General features: G+C 36.6%; 2 protein-coding genes across 3 annotated transcripts; both read left to right on the plus strand.

Annotated features, from left to right (window-relative positions):
* Window positions 1-6,455, plus strand: LOC147868001 (putative LRR receptor-like serine/threonine-protein kinase At1g63430). The gene is made up of 13 exons (XM_087315925.1): window positions 1-394; window positions 784-916; window positions 1,648-1,719; window positions 1,829-1,972; window positions 2,050-2,172; window positions 2,294-2,416; window positions 2,500-2,585; window positions 2,672-3,085; window positions 3,684-3,871; window positions 4,514-4,646; window positions 4,728-4,885; window positions 5,066-5,281; window positions 5,877-6,455. The coding sequence occupies exons 1-13, from the start codon at window positions 298-300 to the stop codon at window positions 6,132-6,134; spliced, it is 2,145 nt and encodes a 714-aa protein (XP_087172051.1). The 5' UTR covers window positions 1-297; the 3' UTR covers window positions 6,135-6,455.
* A 3,476-nt stretch (window positions 6,456-9,931) lies between these two features.
* Window positions 9,932-16,563, plus strand: LOC147868002 (uncharacterized). Of its 2 annotated transcripts, none has more exons than XM_087315927.1 (3): window positions 9,932-10,099; window positions 14,496-14,623; window positions 15,453-16,563. In XM_087315927.1, exons 1-3 carry the CDS (start codon window positions 9,947-9,949, stop codon window positions 16,486-16,488), a joined length of 1,317 nt encoding a protein of 438 aa, XP_087172053.1. In that variant the 5' UTR covers window positions 9,932-9,946; the 3' UTR covers window positions 16,489-16,563. The 2 variants fall into 2 exon arrangements, with proteins under 2 accessions (XP_087172053.1, XP_087172054.1); XM_087315928.1 differs by having other exon boundaries at window positions 9,978-10,099; window positions 14,533-14,623.
* Window positions 16,564-19,525: the final 2,962 nt, after the last annotated feature.

Below are 19,525 nucleotides of genomic sequence, written 5' to 3' on the forward strand. Positions count from 1 at the left end.
TTTCTTTCTGCTTGCCTGGTTAGCTCCACACAGACCCACCCATTTTGGAATCACCATAGCTTCTTGAATAACGATCGAAATCCATTTCTTCCATTCCCTCCCCTCTGTTTACCCAAATCTAGGGTTTATTTTCTCAGAATAAAACATCTGAAACCTCCGATTCCCCCCCCCCCCCCCCCTGTTTTCTTCGGTAACAGGAATCATTACGAGAAATCATCGTAATAAAGAACGTTTATAAAGACCCATATATAGTTATAGTTACAGATTTTAGACATTTTTGTGTATTTGCACGTTTCTATGCGAAGGATGGGCGGTTTTGCTCTTGTGATGGAGTTCTTCTTCTTCATCTTGACCCTACTCTGCTGTGGTTTTGTATCTTCTCTCTCATCAGATGGTAAGTGACAATTTCACCTTAATTCTATACGTATGTATTAATTCCCCAGAAGTAAAGTTAACAACATAGTTTGATTTTATAAGTTCAATAACCATATCTTAAAATTTATACATATGTGTGTGTGTGTGTGTGTGTATTATATATATACATCCACATACGTGTGTGTATGTTATTATCTGTGTGTATGTTTTTAGATACATATACATATATACATGTAGATGTAGATTCACATGTACATGTACTCAGATATGTTTGTGTAAAACTGAGAATCCATATCTTAAATTACGAAGGAAATACATCCATATATACAAATGGGCTTTAAATTATGTCCAGAAAATCCATCTATATGCTTGTGTGTATATAATAACTAAAAATCCTCTTTGTTCCAGGTTGGGCACTGCTTCATATTTGGTCCAATTTAAATGATGGCCCAAAATATGCACCATCAAATTGGAATGCTTCTGATAAGGACCCATGTGGCTGGTTCGGGATTGAATGTGAGGAGTCAAAAGTGACCAGCATGTAAGAGCAAATCTTCTTCTTATTAACAGTTAAACTTATGTGGTTTGTCTTTCCTCTTTTGTGATTCTCTATACCAATGTAAAGCGAATATGTTTTATGCATGACCACAAACAACCCCTTGTCTACAGAATGTTCTGGGTAAATGTAGTCAGCATGAATTCTTTGAGAACTGCAAGGTTGATATTTAGAATTTGCAGAAGGGGGAATAACCTTGATGTCCCTATAGACATGTCACATCCCATTAGAACAATGAAAAGAGGTCGTTAAGGGCTGAATGCACAAAACATGTAGCCGAAGTGTACGTTACTAACAATCACTAAAGAGAAGAATATTAGAAGAATATTAGTTGAGAGTAAGATATGAAAAAGACAAAGGTATATTCAAAGTATTAAAGAGGCGGTATTATGAAACTTTCATGATGGACCAGAGTTCAGATACTGTACGGCGCTTTAAAGATGTCCAGAGACATGGCCATACTAAGAGGCTAGACATTCGATGTGTGAATGCAACCTTACGTCAAGGGAGGTTAAGGAATCAGAACTCCTATCAAGTCTCTTTGGATCATAGAGTGATCTTGACTGTTGGAGTTTCGAACTTGGAAGCCTAGTTGATACACTCTGCAGTATTGGATCATGGAGCTATCTGGACTCTGTCCAGTTAATGTGCCAATTCTAACCTTCATAATAAACCCGTATTCGTATACTTATAGTAATATTATTATTGTTTTGCAGTAATCTAGTTGGACTTTCTTTGAGAGGAACTTTGGCGTCCGAACTTGGTCAACTCACAAACCTTCGGGAACTGTAAGTTGTCGACTTGACAATATTATTGGCTGATTTGTGCAACGATAATAATTTCTTTTATCAAGATTTTACCTTGAGCAGATATCCATTCGATTACATTTCCTTGCAGGCGTTTTAGGGGAAATGAACTGATGGGTAACATTCCGTTTCAGCTTGGTGAATTAGATAAGTTGGAGATCCTTGATTTGTCCTACAATAAGCTCTCTGGGGAACTTCCCAAAGAATTTGGAAACCTATCCAGTTTGTGTAAATTGTAAGTTTCTGAAGACGATTGTTTCTGGTGTTTCTCCATATCAAGGAGGTATTATGTGCTAAATGATTTCCTTATAGATACCTCAATAACAACAATCTTGAAGGCAGCATACCATCTGAGCTAGGGAATCTGAAAAAACTAAAGGAACTTACTGTCAATGAGAACAGATTAAGTGGAGTTTTACTGGGAAAAAGTGAGAGGTGAGAAGTTATTGAGATTTGCAAGGAATGAAAGATCGGTTCTAAGTTCATATATTGAACCCAAGAATTGGAAGTCCATTTGGGTGCCAGTAAACTGAGTTTGTAAGTCATGTGTGTGCAGTTCTCAGATAATTGGAAGTATACATGAGAGTGGAATTTGTAAGCTAAAGGGCTTGCAGGTTGCAGACTTCTCTAGCAACTACTTTGAAGGAGATCCTCCTATTTGCTTGCATTATTTGCCAAGGTTTGTTTGAAATGATTTTGTTGTTTTCTATTCTTGAATGATTAGGCATTTGAGAAGTAGTGATTTTTGAATTCTTTTGCTAGGTCAAGTTTTAGCCTCAATTGTTTGTCGAGGAAAGGATCACTACATCAGCGCCCTATCGAAGATTGTGCAAAAGCATCCGTTTCAAGTAAATAGCTGACATATCAAATCTCTTATTTTCTCTCTGTTGTATATATATGTGCAGGTTTGATATGGATATGTGCTGATTTCCAGGTAGTAAAAGACGTCGTCTTCTTCAAAGTCAAGGTGCTGCAGGGGTTCCTACACAAGACCCTGGAAATGGAAATATCACTACATCGGATAGTGTTGTGACTCCATCTCCATCTCCATCACCATCACCATCTGCCTCTCCCTCTCCCTCTCCATTAGCAACTATCTTTTCTCCATCATCACCTCCTCTTTCTCAGTCTTCTTTGGAATCTCCTGAATCACCTATACCATTGTTGGGGTCTTCAACAAGTTCTGAAAAAAAACCCAATATTCTATTGATTGTTATGGTCACCACTTTGGGTGTATTCCTTTCCATTGTGTTCGTTGTCGTGTTCTTCTGTTATTGTCATAAAGGCACCACTGTTCGACCTTGGAAAAGCAGCATGAGTGGTGAGCTACAGAAAGGCTTCTCAAAAGGTAAGTTTCTTTACTAGAGTGAGGAACATATCAGGAAAGTACCATGTTAGATGATTTGGGAAACTCCTCTTTGAGAAACAGAGTATTGCAAAATGCATTAAAACTAGTTTAGAACAATCAGACATTTAGCAAGATATCGAGCAGCGGATGGTAACATTTATCTCTCTGTAAACTTTTGAGAGTTTATATACAGAAAACAAAAAACAAAGACAGAGTCATTAATCTCATTCCCAAATCAGTTAGATTGCTGAATATGAACTAAACATCTGTTAAAACAGCACACTAGATAGTTCAGAGAAACGAACTAATGCACAATGCACATAAAGTAATATAGAGTCATCACATGTGACATGTCATTAGAAAGATCTTGATTAATTATTCTAAATATATTTCTCAGAGTCAAATTTGGAGATTTCTACTTACTCAATGTATTTCAGATGAAAAATGTCACTAATCCCCACTTTCACGTCAGTTCGAGTTTCCCAATGATATACAATCTTCCCTTTGAATAGTAGACATGTGCATGCATGGATAAGAGGGGGAAGAAATTTTTAATTTATGATCTGATGAATAAATGATAGTTTATGTTATTTCGCAGGTGTTCCAGTATTCGGGCAGGCAGAATTGGAAGCCGCATGCGAGGATTTTAGCAATATAATTGGGTTCTCCACGGATATTGTCCTTTTTAAGGGAACATTAGTGAATGGTGTTGAAATTGCTGTAACTAGCATTAGAAAGTCTGCTAAGAGTTGGTCAACAAACTCAGAGTTGATCTTTTGGAGAAAGGTGAATCTTCTTCTACCCTACTCTTACCGCTGAAGAGGAAAAAGAAGAAGAAATTTAAATGGCTTTTTCAATACCCACTCAGTGTTTATGCCATGCAATGACATGCTTCTTTTTGTGATTAATATTATGGAATGCAGATAATCGAATTATTTAGCAAATGCACTTGCATGCACTCTTGGAATATGCACATAACATAAATATGATTCTTTAAAACATTGTTTTAGCAACAAAATCAAAATAGAGAAGAGGGAGAGCCAAAAACCATCATGGGCTTCCATGGGGTTGTGAGGGGAGCAAGTAGATGGTTGGGAAATTCTTTTATGGTTGGTAATCTTTTAATATTGTATGCATACATATGTATGGCTAGCTACTTTAATGTAAACCAATTAACCTTCCATACTCCAGACCATAGGCATCTGTGGCCGACCAAATATCACTCAAGTAGGCTGATCTTACAGTGTAATGGTCTCCTGTAACATATGATTATATGTATGCAAGTAACACTTATGTCTGCCCGTATGGTTGTTTATTGTGAATTTGGGTATGTGTCGTGCTATATGTGCAAAATTGAGGCAAAATTGAGGTAGTGGTCTCTATCAATTAATGCTACCTTATTCAACTTATTGGCATTATAATTCACAGGTGGAGATACTTTCACAAATGAAGCATGAAAACCTTGTCAACCTGATTGGATATTGTGCAGAGGAGAATCCCTTTATAAGAATGTTGGTTTTTGAATATGTCCCAAATGGGACGGTGCATGAACGTCTTCACAGTATGGCTTTAAGCTTTGGTTCTTTTGAGATATTCTGTTTGATATATTTTTGTTTGTACATAAACTCTTAACTTATACCAGATGAAGGAGCAGATCATTTAGATTGGGAGGCTCGAGTTCGTATCATCATGGGCGTAGCTCATGCATTGGACTATATGCATCATGGACTTGCATCATCTATCAAGCATACAAAACTGGATTCCAAATCGGTGTTTTTGTCAGAGGAATACACTGCCAAAGTGAGTGATTGTATATCATGAACTCTTAAGTATTAAACCTACACCATACTTTGACATGCCAATTATTAAACCCTAAACTGTAAATCCTGCACCCTAATTGTTATATCCTAAACCTCAAGTATAATGACCTAAACCGTAAATTCTAGATCTGGACCGATTTTTTTATGGATTTGTGAACAGGTTGCAGATTTTGGGGTCTGGAAGGCATCCGATTTACAATCAGAGCCTATATCTTCCGATACAAAGGCATTAAGAGTGGATGAAGAAGACTTGGAGCTCTCGGATAGACGAATATCACATAAAGACACTAATATCTATGATTTTGGAGTGTTTTTGTTGGAAATGATCACTGGACAGTCACCCAACAACGTCACCAAAGAGTCTCTAGCTGAATGGGTAAGAAACTAACCAAACTGATCTGAAAAACTAGTGTTATTTGGAGGAAAACACAATATGTCTCCCCAAATTGTTGCATATTTAACTGGAACTACCCCATACCCCCGTAAGTTTGAAAAATTACCAGGATACCCATGTAGTAGTAAAATTTTGGGAATACCCCTAAGATTTCAATAATTAGCAGAATAACCCTACATTTTGGAAAATTGCCAGAATGGTTAAGAAGTAATTGAACGAGCCTGTGCAAAACATCAACATGCCCCCAACTTGTTTAGTATTTATCAGAATACTCCTAAAGTTTTGAGACATGCCCCTGTGTAATAAAATTTTGGGTTCCTGCCAGGACAAGCCTAATTTTTTCAATAATTTAGAGAATATCCTTAAGTTTCCATCAATTACCAGAGTACCCTATATAGTAATAGAGATGGATAAACTTCTACTTTTGGATTGTCGTAAATACCTAACAAGTTGGGGCCATTTTTTTGTTCTTCCCTGGTTAATTATAATGTTCTCTCATTCTTCATATTTTGGTAGAAACTGGATCAACTGATTTTTTCAGCTGTAACCTTTTGCATTTGGGCGGTTTGTCATATAGGCACATGGTTGCTTTGGCGAGCGAGGTCATGTAAGGCATAATGTTGACCCAACACTTGTGTCCTACAATCTGGAAGAAGTGGAGGCTATCGGTGCAATAGCGTATGATTGTTTGCAAATAGAGTTGTCCAAGGGCTGTGATACGATGAGAGAAATATCTTCCCGTTTATGTTCATCGCTGACTTCTTTGAAGGGACCAATGGTACCAAAATCTTCACCTCTATTGTGGGCCGAGTTGGAGATTTTATCCCAAGATTAGGTTTGATTTAGGAAACCTTCAACCTTGAGCTCTAAACCCCTAATGTAGTGACCAATTTATCTAAGGAATCCTAAAACGTAAACCTAAACGCGAGGCTTAACTCATGGGGAAGACCTCTTCTGATGATGTGAATGCCAACGTTGAATATCCATCAACTTCTCAATTGGCCGTAACTTTGAAATGGAAGTTAGGTTATTTGGTGATGAGTTGATCTAGCCATCTCTTGTATTTTATTCATGTGTTCAAAGACCACATCCTGTATGTATAAATACAAATGTATTCATTTGTAGAAATTGGTTTGCAGCTCCTACAAATTGTAGATGTTGATGTGAATAATTTCCCCTCCACATTATCATTAGAAAAAGTTGTGAATCAAGGGTTTAAAGGGGCATCTTTAATTTTTCAGTTGTCCAAAGAGTTCCCGTAATAAGGATCTAGTTGTGCAGCTTCGTTGTCTGTGGTGAAATTCTTAGATTTGGGAAACATGAACTATTTAAAAAAGAGACTAAGAAATGTGAAGACAATCTGAATGTTTCGGTTGCTATGGTAAAGTTTTACAAATGTATGCAAATCTTTGAGATATAATTGGATTAAGAAATAATATAAGGTGGGCAAGTGACCTTATTTGTATTCTTTGTAATGATCTTAATGTCCCTTTCAAGTTTCAATTGATGTTTGCTCATTTGATATTGTGAATTAAAGACCAGGTAATATAGGTGTAATGATCAATAGTCATGACTCACAATGATAGCTTAAAGTATTCTTTTGACATCAACTAATGTGCTAGTGAGTTAGGATTAGTTACATGAGAATTCTTTCAGAAATCAGTATATTTATTGGAACCGAAAATATTGTTTGCTCATTTGCATTTCAAGAAGTTGGTTTGGAATTTGATAATTCATCATGTTGCTTTTGTGCCCATTTTAGCACCACATCCTCAAGATTCTCTTGGGAAAACATGCTCTTCATGGTAATATCTCTTGCTCTATATCCTTCATCCTATGTGCATCCTTTTGATTTCTCCCCTCTTTTGAGGCTGTCTTATTTCCATTGGGCCACCTCCATCTTCTTATGGTACTTTGCTCCAACATTGTATAATGTTCTGCTTCTCCACTTCATCAAGTGCCTTTATTGGCAAATCCACTCAGCCAACACTCGCTCTAATTCATTTTCATTGTTGTCCTCAAGCTGATGTTTTGCTAGATTTTTCTCTCCACTTTGGATATTTGGCTTGACTTCCACCTTTGGCTTCTTGTGTGTCCCGTCTTGTCCGACTCTTGTCCCTTCTATTGGCTTCTTTAATTGTAAATGGTTTAAGCACACTATTTGTTAGGGTCATAAACGTAGTCAAAACATTACTAAGGCCAAAGGACTGAAAAAAACTCATAATGGCCAAAAAGTGTATGAATTGTTCTTTTGTGAGCGTCCTCATCATGCATACCTACTTGATGGTAACCTTCAAGATGATCAGTCTTTGAAACATAGTGCGCTCCTCAAGGTTCACACACTTGATGCACCATAAATATATTTCTTATCTTGAACATATTTAACACATGGGATACTCAAAATTAGGAGTGGACAAATGTTTTGACTCAAGCTTGAACCAAACCGTTTAATTGTTGATTGCATTGGTGATTCGATCCAGCTTGGTTCCAGCCCAAGTTTCCTTAACTAGTTTGAGCTTGGTTCAGTTTGATTTGGCTTGAGCCCTATTGTCGCAAAACCAGATAGGATTGTTAAATCATTTATAAAAGAATGTATTATCCCCAACTTGGAGTTTAACTCACTCCCCTAAATCTGGGAGTTGTCACACGGTTTGTTTCCACACCCAGGCTCGATTCAGTCCATAGTACAAAAAAGAAGAGAGGTTATTCATCTCGTTACTCTAACGAGCGTGAGCACTTGCAATTGAGCACTGAGTAGCATATTGTAACACGTCTTATTGTCAACTCTTTGAGCTATGAACACACTTTTTGTTGACTCCTAATATTGATGCTAAGCCTAAACTTGGGCTTAATTGGTTTAGGGTTGGGTTGGGTTTAGGTTTGACATCTTCTATGTTAGTTAAAACTTAATTGGTTTGGCTTGGACAATGCTAAACTTGTTGAGCCCAAACAGAAATGTTGTCGATTCCTACTCGACATACATGTGCATTGTGTTGTCATTTTTTCTTCTTCACCAATAAAATGAGCGTGGTTTGATGAATCACAATAATAAATAAATATATCTTAGAAGGTTGTACTCAATTTTCATTCCGAATTTTCACTCTTCTTGAGAATTTAACTTTCATTTCTTTTGGTATGTGATATAAGTGCCCACATTTCATGAGAGAATTTTGAGAGACACTTCATTTTTGTTACATTTTTATCGTGGAAATTGCACTATACAACTAGTTATATGTAGATCACCTTAAGTGTTATGTGTTGGAAGATATAAAGTATAGATTAGCTTCAAGCTCTTGCATGAAGCTTTAATGTGGAAAATACCAATCACATAACTCAAAACTTACAAATAATTTTAATGCCTCAATATAAGGACACGGGAACACCCAAGTTATGTAAGATAGTAGTACGCATAACACATTGTACATATATCTTATTGTGATTCTATATTTAAAAAAAAATGAAGGCCAACTTTAGATTTATGATAGAGAAAGTGGGCTTCTCAAGATAGAGAAAGACCTTGTATTACAATCCTATATAAGATAAAGAAATAACTTGCAAGGCATTGGATTCTTATATTCTTGTAATATTTGGTAGGATTCCTTTTCAACTCCATTGATTATGTTTAGGTAGACTCTTTAGGGGAGTCCCACTTCAGGATTCCTTTCTGGACTCCATTGATTATGATCAGATAGTACTAGAAAGGGCAGTTGTAACCACCGTGACAAGGATTAAAAAAAAAAAATACACAAATTGAAAGGTGTTGCAAATATCATCAAACCTCTAGAACGAACATAGAGTTTGTTATCCTATCCTTGTCCGGCAATTGTTAATCGGGGGTTTCGAGTCCAAGGGTCAGGTGCACCTTCAGAGATGGGGCCCTATTTGCATTTGCATTTGTGTTTGCGGTAGGCAGGGTTAGAGGCAAAGGATGGACACGTTCCACGAGTCAGGTAGGTGGGCGGTGCGTAAGCCTGGATATAGGTTGGATATGGGACGAGACCAATGAGACCAATCTGTGTGCCTGGTCCAAAATGGTCTCATGTCATAATCAACCTATATGAGCTTACACGCCAATGGCCGGGGAGCCGGCCGGCTACTTGTGAGACGGACACTTCGGCCCCGGAAAACTACTCGGGTTTTCTGATGGACACATACACACAAGAGGGAGACAAAGAGAGAAGGCTAGATAGAGAGAAAGAGAGAAGAGAGAGAGACACACACAAGCACAGAGCTAGCGAGAAAGAGAGAGAGAGAGACACAGAGAGAGCTAGCAAGAAAGATAGAAGAGAGAGAGAGAGAGAGAGAAAGATAGAAGAGAGAGAGAGAGAGAGAGCAAGAGAGAGACACAGACAGAGCTAAACAGAAAGAGAGAAGAGAGAGAGAGAGAGAGAGCAAGAGAGAGACACAGACAGAGCTAAACAGAAAGAGAGAAGAGAGAGAGAGAGAGAGAGAGACACACACACACACAGACAGAGCTAAACAGAAAGAGAGAAGAGAGAGAGAGAGAGAGAGAGCCACAGAGAGAGAATCGGATCAATTCTTCTTGCTCGCATTTCTGAGAGAACCATCTCTCTCTCTCTCTCTCTCTGTGTCTTTCTGTGTGTGTCTCTGTCTGTCTGCCTCATGATCCTCTGTCTGTCTGTGAAGATGCACACCCGCCGCCCCTCCTCCTCCTGCTCATCAGATTCATCTGTTGTTCCTATCCCTGGCAGCAGCTGCGGCGATGATGGAAGCTTCTTTCTGCATCCCGTCTCCAACCTCGATACCCTTGCTGGTCTCGCTATCAAGTATGGCGTCGAGGTAAACTACCATTTCTTTCTCTCTTCCCTCTCCCTCCCTTTCTTGTTCCTGTTCCGTTTACCCCCCCCGCCCCCCCCCATTGGCGTGTCGATTTTGCGTAAGTTCTTCTCAAATCTAAAATGCACAGAAGGCATCAGTATCCACGAACTTCCCTCACAAACCGAAAACGTGGAAAAAACATCAGTTTTTTTTTCCCCCCTGTCTGCAATTTGTTTGATCAAATTGGTTTTTGAGATTTGTTTGGCTAAAAGCGGTTGAAAACATCCGATTTATAGTATTTCCACTTCACTGCAAATTTCTTTGCAAAACCTAGACGCAAAGAAAAAGCATCAAGTGATCAGATTCACAGGATTTTTGCTTTTCTGGGAATTTCTTCACAAGTCTGTAAATGGAGAATAAAAAGCATCATCTGTTTTTTGTGCAGTTGATCCAGATTTACATAAGTTTGGTTTCTTTGTTAATGGCCTTACAGAACCTAAACGCGAAGAAAAAATGCAGTGGTTACTGCATTCTATCAGATATCGTAATATTCGATTTTTTGCAAAGATCTTTATGAAACCTAATCATCCGGAGGAATGGAGTGTCTAGAAAAGTCTATGTTTAAAGTTTGTGAAAAGGAATGATGCTACACATTCTTCGCCATAGCTCATTTTATGTCGATTATTTCGTCACAAACCTAAAACACAGATAAGTGAGCTCGTTCTCTGCGCTAGTCTCTTGGGGGTGGTTAACGCCCCCTCCTGCTCGTCGCCCTAGCAATAGGGTGTTAATCCACCTGATTCCCCTTTTTATGTCCAACGTAAACATCTGTTGTAGATCAAAACATAGGAAAGATGAGTTCTCTTCTTAACTTTGGCATTGCTGCTTAAGACTTGATGGTGCTCAACAAACGTTCAGTGAGCTTTTCATAATCTCGTGGGGTGTGTGGAGAGAAAACTAGGGTGAAGAAGCACCTTTTAATCTCAAATTTCTTTAGGGTAACTTTCATCAATAGGATCCAGATATCTGGCAAGTTTTTTTATTTTTTGCTATGTTCTATTAATTTTCTTGATAATTTCTAGTTGTTGTTTCAATAGTTTTTTGAATGCATTGCTAGTTTTCTTAGTCTTTTTCATATTTTTCTTATATTTTTTTGATACTTTAACTCCCTTAAAGCATATATTCCTCAAAAGTATGTGGGTACTTGTGAGTAATATCGCCAAGCTAGTTAAGAAATACAAATTGAAGTACAAACACGTGCCTCAATGTCCACTTGTTTTGAGATTGTTTTACATTCACCCTTAAACCTTACACAAAAACATAAAAAAATAAATACAGAGAAGGAGAAAGAGAAAAGGGTAGAAAAAGGAAAACAAATTTAGAAAGAGAATGATGAGAGAAAGGGAGAAAGAGAGAGATATAGGGGGAGAGAAATTGAAGTTAACTTAGCCCACCCAATCACAACCAGGCCGTATTCTTGCATTTGAGCTTCATTCATTTTTCTCTTTTCAGCCCAACCCTCTTAGTAGAGCTGAGCTCCCTCATTCGAACCCAACCCTCTCATCTGAGCTGAGCTTGTTGCTTCAAGCCCAATGCTCGTCCCTCATATGAGTTCCTAGGGAACATCAAACTGAATCGGACCATGAAATTGCGGTGTAACGGCTTCACTGGCTCTCTATGGTTCAGTTGAGGTTTAAAAATTTGTAAACGGTTCAGTCCCATTTGTTTTTAGCTTTTATAGGCTTAATAGTTTACCATTTATGCGGGGCTTAATGGTTTATGGTAACATTTTTTAAATATTTATTAAATGTGTAAATTGACCTTATACATTAAGTATTCTGAAGTTTTAACTTTGAACCCTAACAATCCTGCTAAGTTTTAGTTTCCGTTTGGAGTTTTAAAAAAGTAACACTTCTTGAAAAATTGAAAATTGCGTGGGCAGTCTCCAAACGTTTATTTTCGAGTGAAAATGTAACCATGAAACCACTGCTTAACAGTTGATAGATGTCTCGAACTGTTTGGTTTGAGCTTGAAAATCCCATGGTTCGGTTTGAATTGTTTTGGTTTAAGGTTGCACAGCTTGGTTTGGTTTGGTTTAAGTTTCAAGTCTTTTTAATGGTTTGGTTTGAAATCACCAGTTTGAGACTTCCAAACCAAACTATCCTTGCTAAGCTGAGCTTATTCATTTGGGCACAACTTGCTTGTGTAGGATGGAAGAGAGAGGCTGTTGCACTAAATTTCTATCCTATGAAAGATTTGGTGTAAACATAGTTAGAATATTGTGAACCTAGTTAAGTGACTGTTGGGTTTCCAGCTACCTGTAGAATAATGATTGTATAAACCATTCTACATCTTTGTAATCACAAGCTCGATTTTCCTAATCTGCTGATTTGTCCTGAAGTCTTCTAAGTGATCTTTCTGTGTGAGAGTTTGTCTAAGATCCCTGCATTTTCTTCAAATAGTGACAACAGGGGAGCGGACTCAGCTGAGAGGGTTGTGCACAGAGGAGTGAACTCAGCTTGACTGAGCGAGGTTGAGCTCGTAGTGGGAGGCTGAATTCAAATGAATGATTGTGACCTAGGTTTGCTTCAATTTCTCACCATAAATTCTAAACCCCCTCTCTAGTTGTTGGCTTGGTGGTTTACACCGTAGCATCAAAGTCAGTTTTTTGAGAGAACGCAGGTTCAATTCTCGTCATGGGCTAGACCCATCTCATAGACTACAATCGGTTTATTGTGGATGTTAAAAAAACTATCATGTCATTTTCTCTCTCTCTCTCTCTCTACCTTTCTCTATTGCTTAGCTACATTTACTTATTTATTTTAGCTTGTCATTTCTGACAGATGAGACAACATTATAAGATGTAATCTCTTTGTTTTTCTTATAGGCAATTATGGCCTCTTAAGAGATGTTAATATATATTCCTTTCTTTCTCTATTTATTTCTTACATTTTTTTTTGTAAGGTTTAAGGTCAATATCGAAGAATCTTGAGGCTTAAGTGTGAAACCAAGTCACATGTTCACACTTCAGTCACAAGCCCTCAACTAGCTTGGAGATATTCTCACAAGTACCCACATATTGTGAGTAATATATGCTTTAAGGGAGTTAAAGCATCAAAACATTAAAAGAAAAACATGGAAAAGACTAAGAATATTACAAGAAGACTTAATGCTAAAAACTACCAAAACATTTACTAAAATATAGTAAAAGAAAAACATTTATGAAAAATTAGAGGAAAGGGAGAACTTTTGCCAAAAAGTAGAAGAAAAATATGGAGAAGACAAAGAATATTATGAGAAAGACTTGATATTGAAATTTACTGAAATGTAGTAAAAGAAAAAGTTTGAGATTAAAGGTGCCTTTCACCATTGTTCTCTTAACATGCCTCCGAAGCTTACAACAAGCTCACTGAACGCTTGTTTGAACTCTTCTTTCCCTTCTTTTGATCTACTATAAATTTTGGATCATTGGTTATAAAAGGGGAATCGGGTCCGGTTAACACCCTATTGCTAGTGAGGTGTGCATGAGAGCGTGTCAACCACTCCCTCGCAATTGGCAGAGCAACACATTCAAGTTTTTGACCCTCCCTTCAAACCTGAAACTCTAAACCCCAATAAGCAAGGAGTATGTTTGGCACTCTTACATATCTTTGCGTCCTTGGGGTTTCACGAGAATGTCAATTTGGCAGAATTTGGGACTTGATGCGTACGATGATAATCTATATTAATATGTGCACGGTCTTGTGCTGTTTACTTAGAATACTATTGTATTGAAAGAGCACCTCAATTACTGAGGGCATTCGTTGAGGACGATATTCAAATGATAAAGAGATCTAATTTCTTTGAAAAATATTTGCATCTCTATAGGTAACTCCAAGAGTAAGAGATAATGTTTATAGGACACTCAGTCTGCTGCTTTGATTAGCAACACTCTGTTTGGTAAAGTTTGAATATCAGCAGCTAACTACATTGATTGTAACCCGTAAATCCAAATAACTTGTTGTCAAATTAATAAGCGAATTGAGAAATGGAAATGATAGTCCTATTGGGTAGGACTCTGCACAGAATCTGGCCATTTTTGTTTAATGTTTGCCAATCACCCATATTACGTTTCTGAAATGATGATATGTCTCTTAAATGGTAGGTCATCTAGCTCTTATTGTGTGGCAAGGCCTTTGATGATATTCCTGGCGTAAGAAAAAACTGTCTGGAAACTAAATCTTTTAAAAGTGACTATTGTCCTATTAAGCCATTCAGAAAATTTTGATTTAATGGATTGAACATAGGGCATGGTTGTTTTTCTAATTATCCATGCCTGATAAGATGGGAAAAAGGAAAAAGTTTGAAGCAATGCGGTTATTCAAATTTCTCCTGTTGATATTTGTATTTGTGCAAACGAAAAATGAATTTTTATCAGGTTGCAGATATAAAGAAAGCTAATGGATTGGTGACAGATCTTCAAATGTTTGGGCACCACATATTGAGGATTCCCAAGCCTGGAGGTCGTTTCTTGGTACACAAGACACACAGGCATAAAGTTTCAAGGTAATTCTTATTCTCTTCATAGCCAGTTTATTTTTCTAATGTACTGTCACTACTGTTTGATGGTTTTAAGGACATAAAAAGGAAAATCTTCAGATTTTACTTTTCTTTGAGGAAGATAAGTATGCAACTGTTATCTCAAAAGAATCATTTGAATAAAAAGGTAAGATAGCTACACAAAGTAAATTAAAATAGAGATAGGATGAAAACTCGCAGCAGCAGAGTTATTCAGAGTGTGAGCATATACTGCTGGAAAGAAGACTCTCAAATACAGGTGGCTGAAAAGGAAGAGAGGACTGAAAATGAGTAATAGCTGAAAGACACAAGTTTGCACAAGTCCAAGCATACAGAGAACCATACAATGTGTAAACATCTCTTTATACATCATATACGAAACTCCATGTACAAAAGGGTAAAAGGGCTCCTCCAAAATATAGTATGCACATTGATCTGTAGAGATTGGCATGAACTAGAGTTAGAGGATTTGATGAATGTGAAGAGGAGGCAACTTTTGGGAATGGACTCTAGTGCTGTTTTTCAAATTCCCAAATAAATAAGAAATAAATCATGATGTGCTAAATATTTTTTCCACAACCAAAAGGTTGAAAATAATAGAACTTCCTTTTTAAAAGACAATGCTAATAATCTGTTCCTGCGTATACATGTTCCTTCTTTCCCTTGTGGACACTTAAGAAATGGCTGTGAAAGTCGATTTTATTTGTAAATTGTAGCTTGATCAATTCTGTCAACATTATCATGCTGATGGTTTGTTGAATTGAACATTATCTGTAGCTTATAGTCTATTAATAGGGTTTCTATTTTTCTTCTTTAGTCCAGCTGGCTCATCGAAGGAAAAGAGAAATGCTCCGAGTCCATCGCATGTGCAAAGTTCCAACAACAGACACCAAGACAGCAAGACTTTTTCTTCAGCGACAACAAATATTTTTAGAGGTTTCACACTGTCATTATCAACACGGCGAATTTCCTCTGATGAAGGAATGGAAATGACATGTTATAATTTAGATGGGCGTGTTAACATTTCAAGCGAATTTGATCACAATCCAGATGGTCATCCTCACATTTCAGGAGCACAACTATCTCCTCTAATAACTATGGAAGATGAGTGTGGGCATCTGAATGGAAGAATCACTGCGAATAGAGAAGAAAATGAAGAGAATTCAGGATCACACGATGTGTATACGCCAATTGTTAGGTCAGTGTTCAATTCTGTTGTCGGTGTTGAGAAGAATAGTGAGAAGACAGCACTGAGTAGGCGCTCTAAGATCAATGAACTTAACCAAGCAAATAGTTCTAAGATTGAGATCAGAGAAGGCATTTTCAGTCCAGCTAAATGGATGCAAACAAGTACTGAAAATAGAACTAATACTAATGATAAAACAAGTGGTAATGATAGTATCAACGGCAGCACTTTTTGTGAGAAGATGTCATTGAGTAGACGATCTGAGATCAATGAACTTAATCAAGCAAACAGTTGTAAGATTGATATCTGGGAAGGGAATTGCAGTTCAGTGAAAGGAATGCAAACAAGTACTCAAAATAGAATTAATACTAATGATAAAATAAGTGGTAATGATAGGTTAGATGACAGCACTTGCTTACTGCACCCACTTTACAGTGATGGATTCTGTAGGAAGGAAGCATTACCATCAAATACAAATGATAAGGATATATTACCATCAAATGTGATCAAGTCAATTAGCAAAACTAACTTGCAAGATCAAAATAATGAGGTGAGCTCCTTAGAATGTATATATGGCTCAAAAAATGATGTAAAATCTCAACCTATTTCCAAGTCTTTGCTCAACTCCAAATCAATTGTATGCCATCATAAACCAGCATTGGATTGACATAAGTTGTCTATTCCATGGGGATTATGAAGGCCTATATATATTATACGGAAATAGAAAATATCTTCTTTTCTATTGAATGTTCAATTGTGAGTTATCTTTAGCACAAATTAGCAAATTGAGAAGAAAATCTGAATTTCACACCTGTTCAATAGATATGAAGTGGATAAGTAAGAATTAAAAGTGTATTGTTTGCATCTATAACGAAGAATTGGCATATGTAGCCTGTATTTTACTTTTAAAAGTATAATTTATGCAAACATTTATTTGTCCATTGTATTGGTCATGTTTATGTATCACATTGATATGATGAGTCTAAGTAACACTATATTATAAGGAATTATTCATTAATTTAAGAGATGCAAACTTGATAGGGAGGAAGGCCATTGTATTTATTATTGGATGTTGGCCATCAATAATGTATAAATAATTGCACAATGTGATACTTTTATCAAAATGAATGGCAAATCTTCTTAATAGCAATACAAATACCTTTCTTCAACATTTGAGGAAGGGCATTCCATTTATTATTGAACTTTTAACATCAATAAAGTACAAATAAGTGTATGCGCCAAAATAGGGGAAATAGCACAACGAATTACAAGAGTGATACTTCTATTGAAAAGAATAGCAATATCATCTAAATGTTAACAGAAATACCTTTGGAGTGCCTTGTTTTCTTACACATTTGGGGAAAAACATTGCATTCATTATGGGTGGCCATCAATAATGTACAAATAAGTGCTTGTACACAAAATAGGGTAAACAACACAATGTGAATGCTTCTATAAAAAATGAATGGTGATTGGCAACAACTGAAATGGCTTTATAAATACCTTGCTTTCTTAAACATTTGTGGAAGAAGAGCATTCCATTTATTATTGGACATTGATAGTCAATAACGTACAAATAAGTTTCAAGTGCTTGTACCCAAAGTAGAGGAAAAATGTAATACTTCTATATAAATGAATGCCAAACAATAATAATGGTAATGGAAATACCCCTAGGATGCCTTGCTTTCTTAAACATTTTAAGTGGCATAAGTTTCAAGTGCTTGTACCAAAAGTAGAGGAAATACTTAAAATGTTTCTTAAACATTTTAAGTGGCATTTTAAGTGCTTGTGCTTGTACACAATGTAACACTTCTATATAAATGAATGCCAAACAATAATAATGGTAATGGAAATACCCCTAGGATGCCTTGATTTCTTAAACATTTTAAGTGGCATAAAAAAACTTACATGGTTCTTTATGTACCAAAGTATGTTCAAAGTATACTATGATAGCTGTAATATGGAGTGCATAAAAGGATGGATGATGATGAATAGCAAAATATAGAGTGGATAAAAGAATGAACAAGCAAAGTTTGGATCCATGGTTGAGGACAAAGGAAGCAAAAAAACAAAATGCCTTTTAGTTGTTATTTATGGTTGTTGTGATGTGTAAGTTAGAGACCATGATGAGGCACAATGGAATTGTACATGTTTGAAGAAGGAGAAAGTGGCATTGAAGTAAGGACTGGGAATAGTGGAGAGACGTAGTTATCCCATCACTAATTGATTCTTGTCTTTGCTTAATTATTAGATTCATATCAAAGAAATTCTTAAGAGCTTAACAAGAATAATGCCTATTATATTCGCCCTTACAAGCGAACATGATTGATATACATAGAATTAAACAGAGAACGTTGTGAAGATTTAGTAGCATTATGCATATAAACAAATTGGCAATCATTAAATATGATTATCAACTTAAAAAAGACGTCTCCTTTCATACATATATGATATTAGAATGTGAAAATTGAAAGGGTTCCATAGTGAAAATTGAGACATAATGCCAATCATGCAATGTGTGCCGAGAGCAATTTGGCAAATGATTTTAATAAGACACTAAATTACTTACGTGTAGTCATAAAATCACCAATATATAGACAATCCCTAGTCTCTCTAATAATGTGAAATATCTAATATCAACATATAGATATTTGAGAACCTAAACATGATGTTATAATTATATACTTTTGATTATATGGAGTTGCTTCTTGAAAGGGAAATTATATTAATGGCAACATCCTTCAAAGGTTGAAAGAGAAAAGTGTTGCCTAGAACCTATGTACCTAGACCCATGCATTGGTGCCTAAAACCCTACACCCGAAATTGATGTAGGTGCAATGTATTTGCTGATTCTTAATGTTCCTCAACTATAGATTGACCCCTTTCCCCATTGCACCAACACCTACACATTGTTGGCTTTGATGGTGCCTATGTTGGGTACATTGTAAGGTATTGATGGTAATATTGCGTCCATTGCCGTTTGTATTCATCAATCTTAAATGCCTCCATGATCATCATGTCATGATGTCTTTCCAAAACTTAGAAGAGAGGACAATTAATATGTAGAAGGTATGTTCTATAAAGTGAAGTGTCAATTTTGCCTTTTCTTCTTTTTGTAACAAAAAAGGGAGGGTTAGTTTTTCTTCACATGTGTCAAGTTGGGCACAAAAGAGATACCAAATCATCATTGAAAGTGATTGTTGGGTTTACGATAGAAGGAACTTCATAAAATAGAAACTATATCTAAGATTTTACCACTAATTCAAAAACGGCGTAAAGCAAACCAAGTATGTGATTCAAGTGAATGAAGAGAAGATATTGACTAGCAAATTCTCCAATAGATGTTTGTCGTCACCTTAAGATGGTTGAATAAACCCAATTGCTTCAAAGAGTAAGCATTGTTAGCAATTTGCACATGACAAAAAGTATCCTACTTCATCTTTCTTTTTTCTCATCATGATGCAACCAATCTAGGATGACCTCTTAAAAAACCCTAATTTGGGGATGCGCATGACTATGGTACCAATGTTGGTTATGTCTTAAGAGGTGTTGGAGGAAGTAAATATAGAGAAGTATCTTATTATTTCTTTTGTACTCAATATGAGGGGATAAATGTTTTTATACATTCATGTGTCAAAGTGCATGCATGAAATGTGTCATGCAACTTGTCCCATATGGAGTCTCTGTAAGTAGATGCATTCATT

The sequence above is a fragment of the Azolla caroliniana genome, unplaced genomic scaffold, assembly GCF_043228905.1.
Source record: "Azolla caroliniana isolate FFs.n. ecotype wild unplaced genomic scaffold, voAzoCaro1.0.p SCAF_2, whole genome shotgun sequence".
NCBI classification, from domain to species: Eukaryota; Viridiplantae; Streptophyta; class Polypodiopsida; order Salviniales; family Salviniaceae; genus Azolla; species Azolla caroliniana.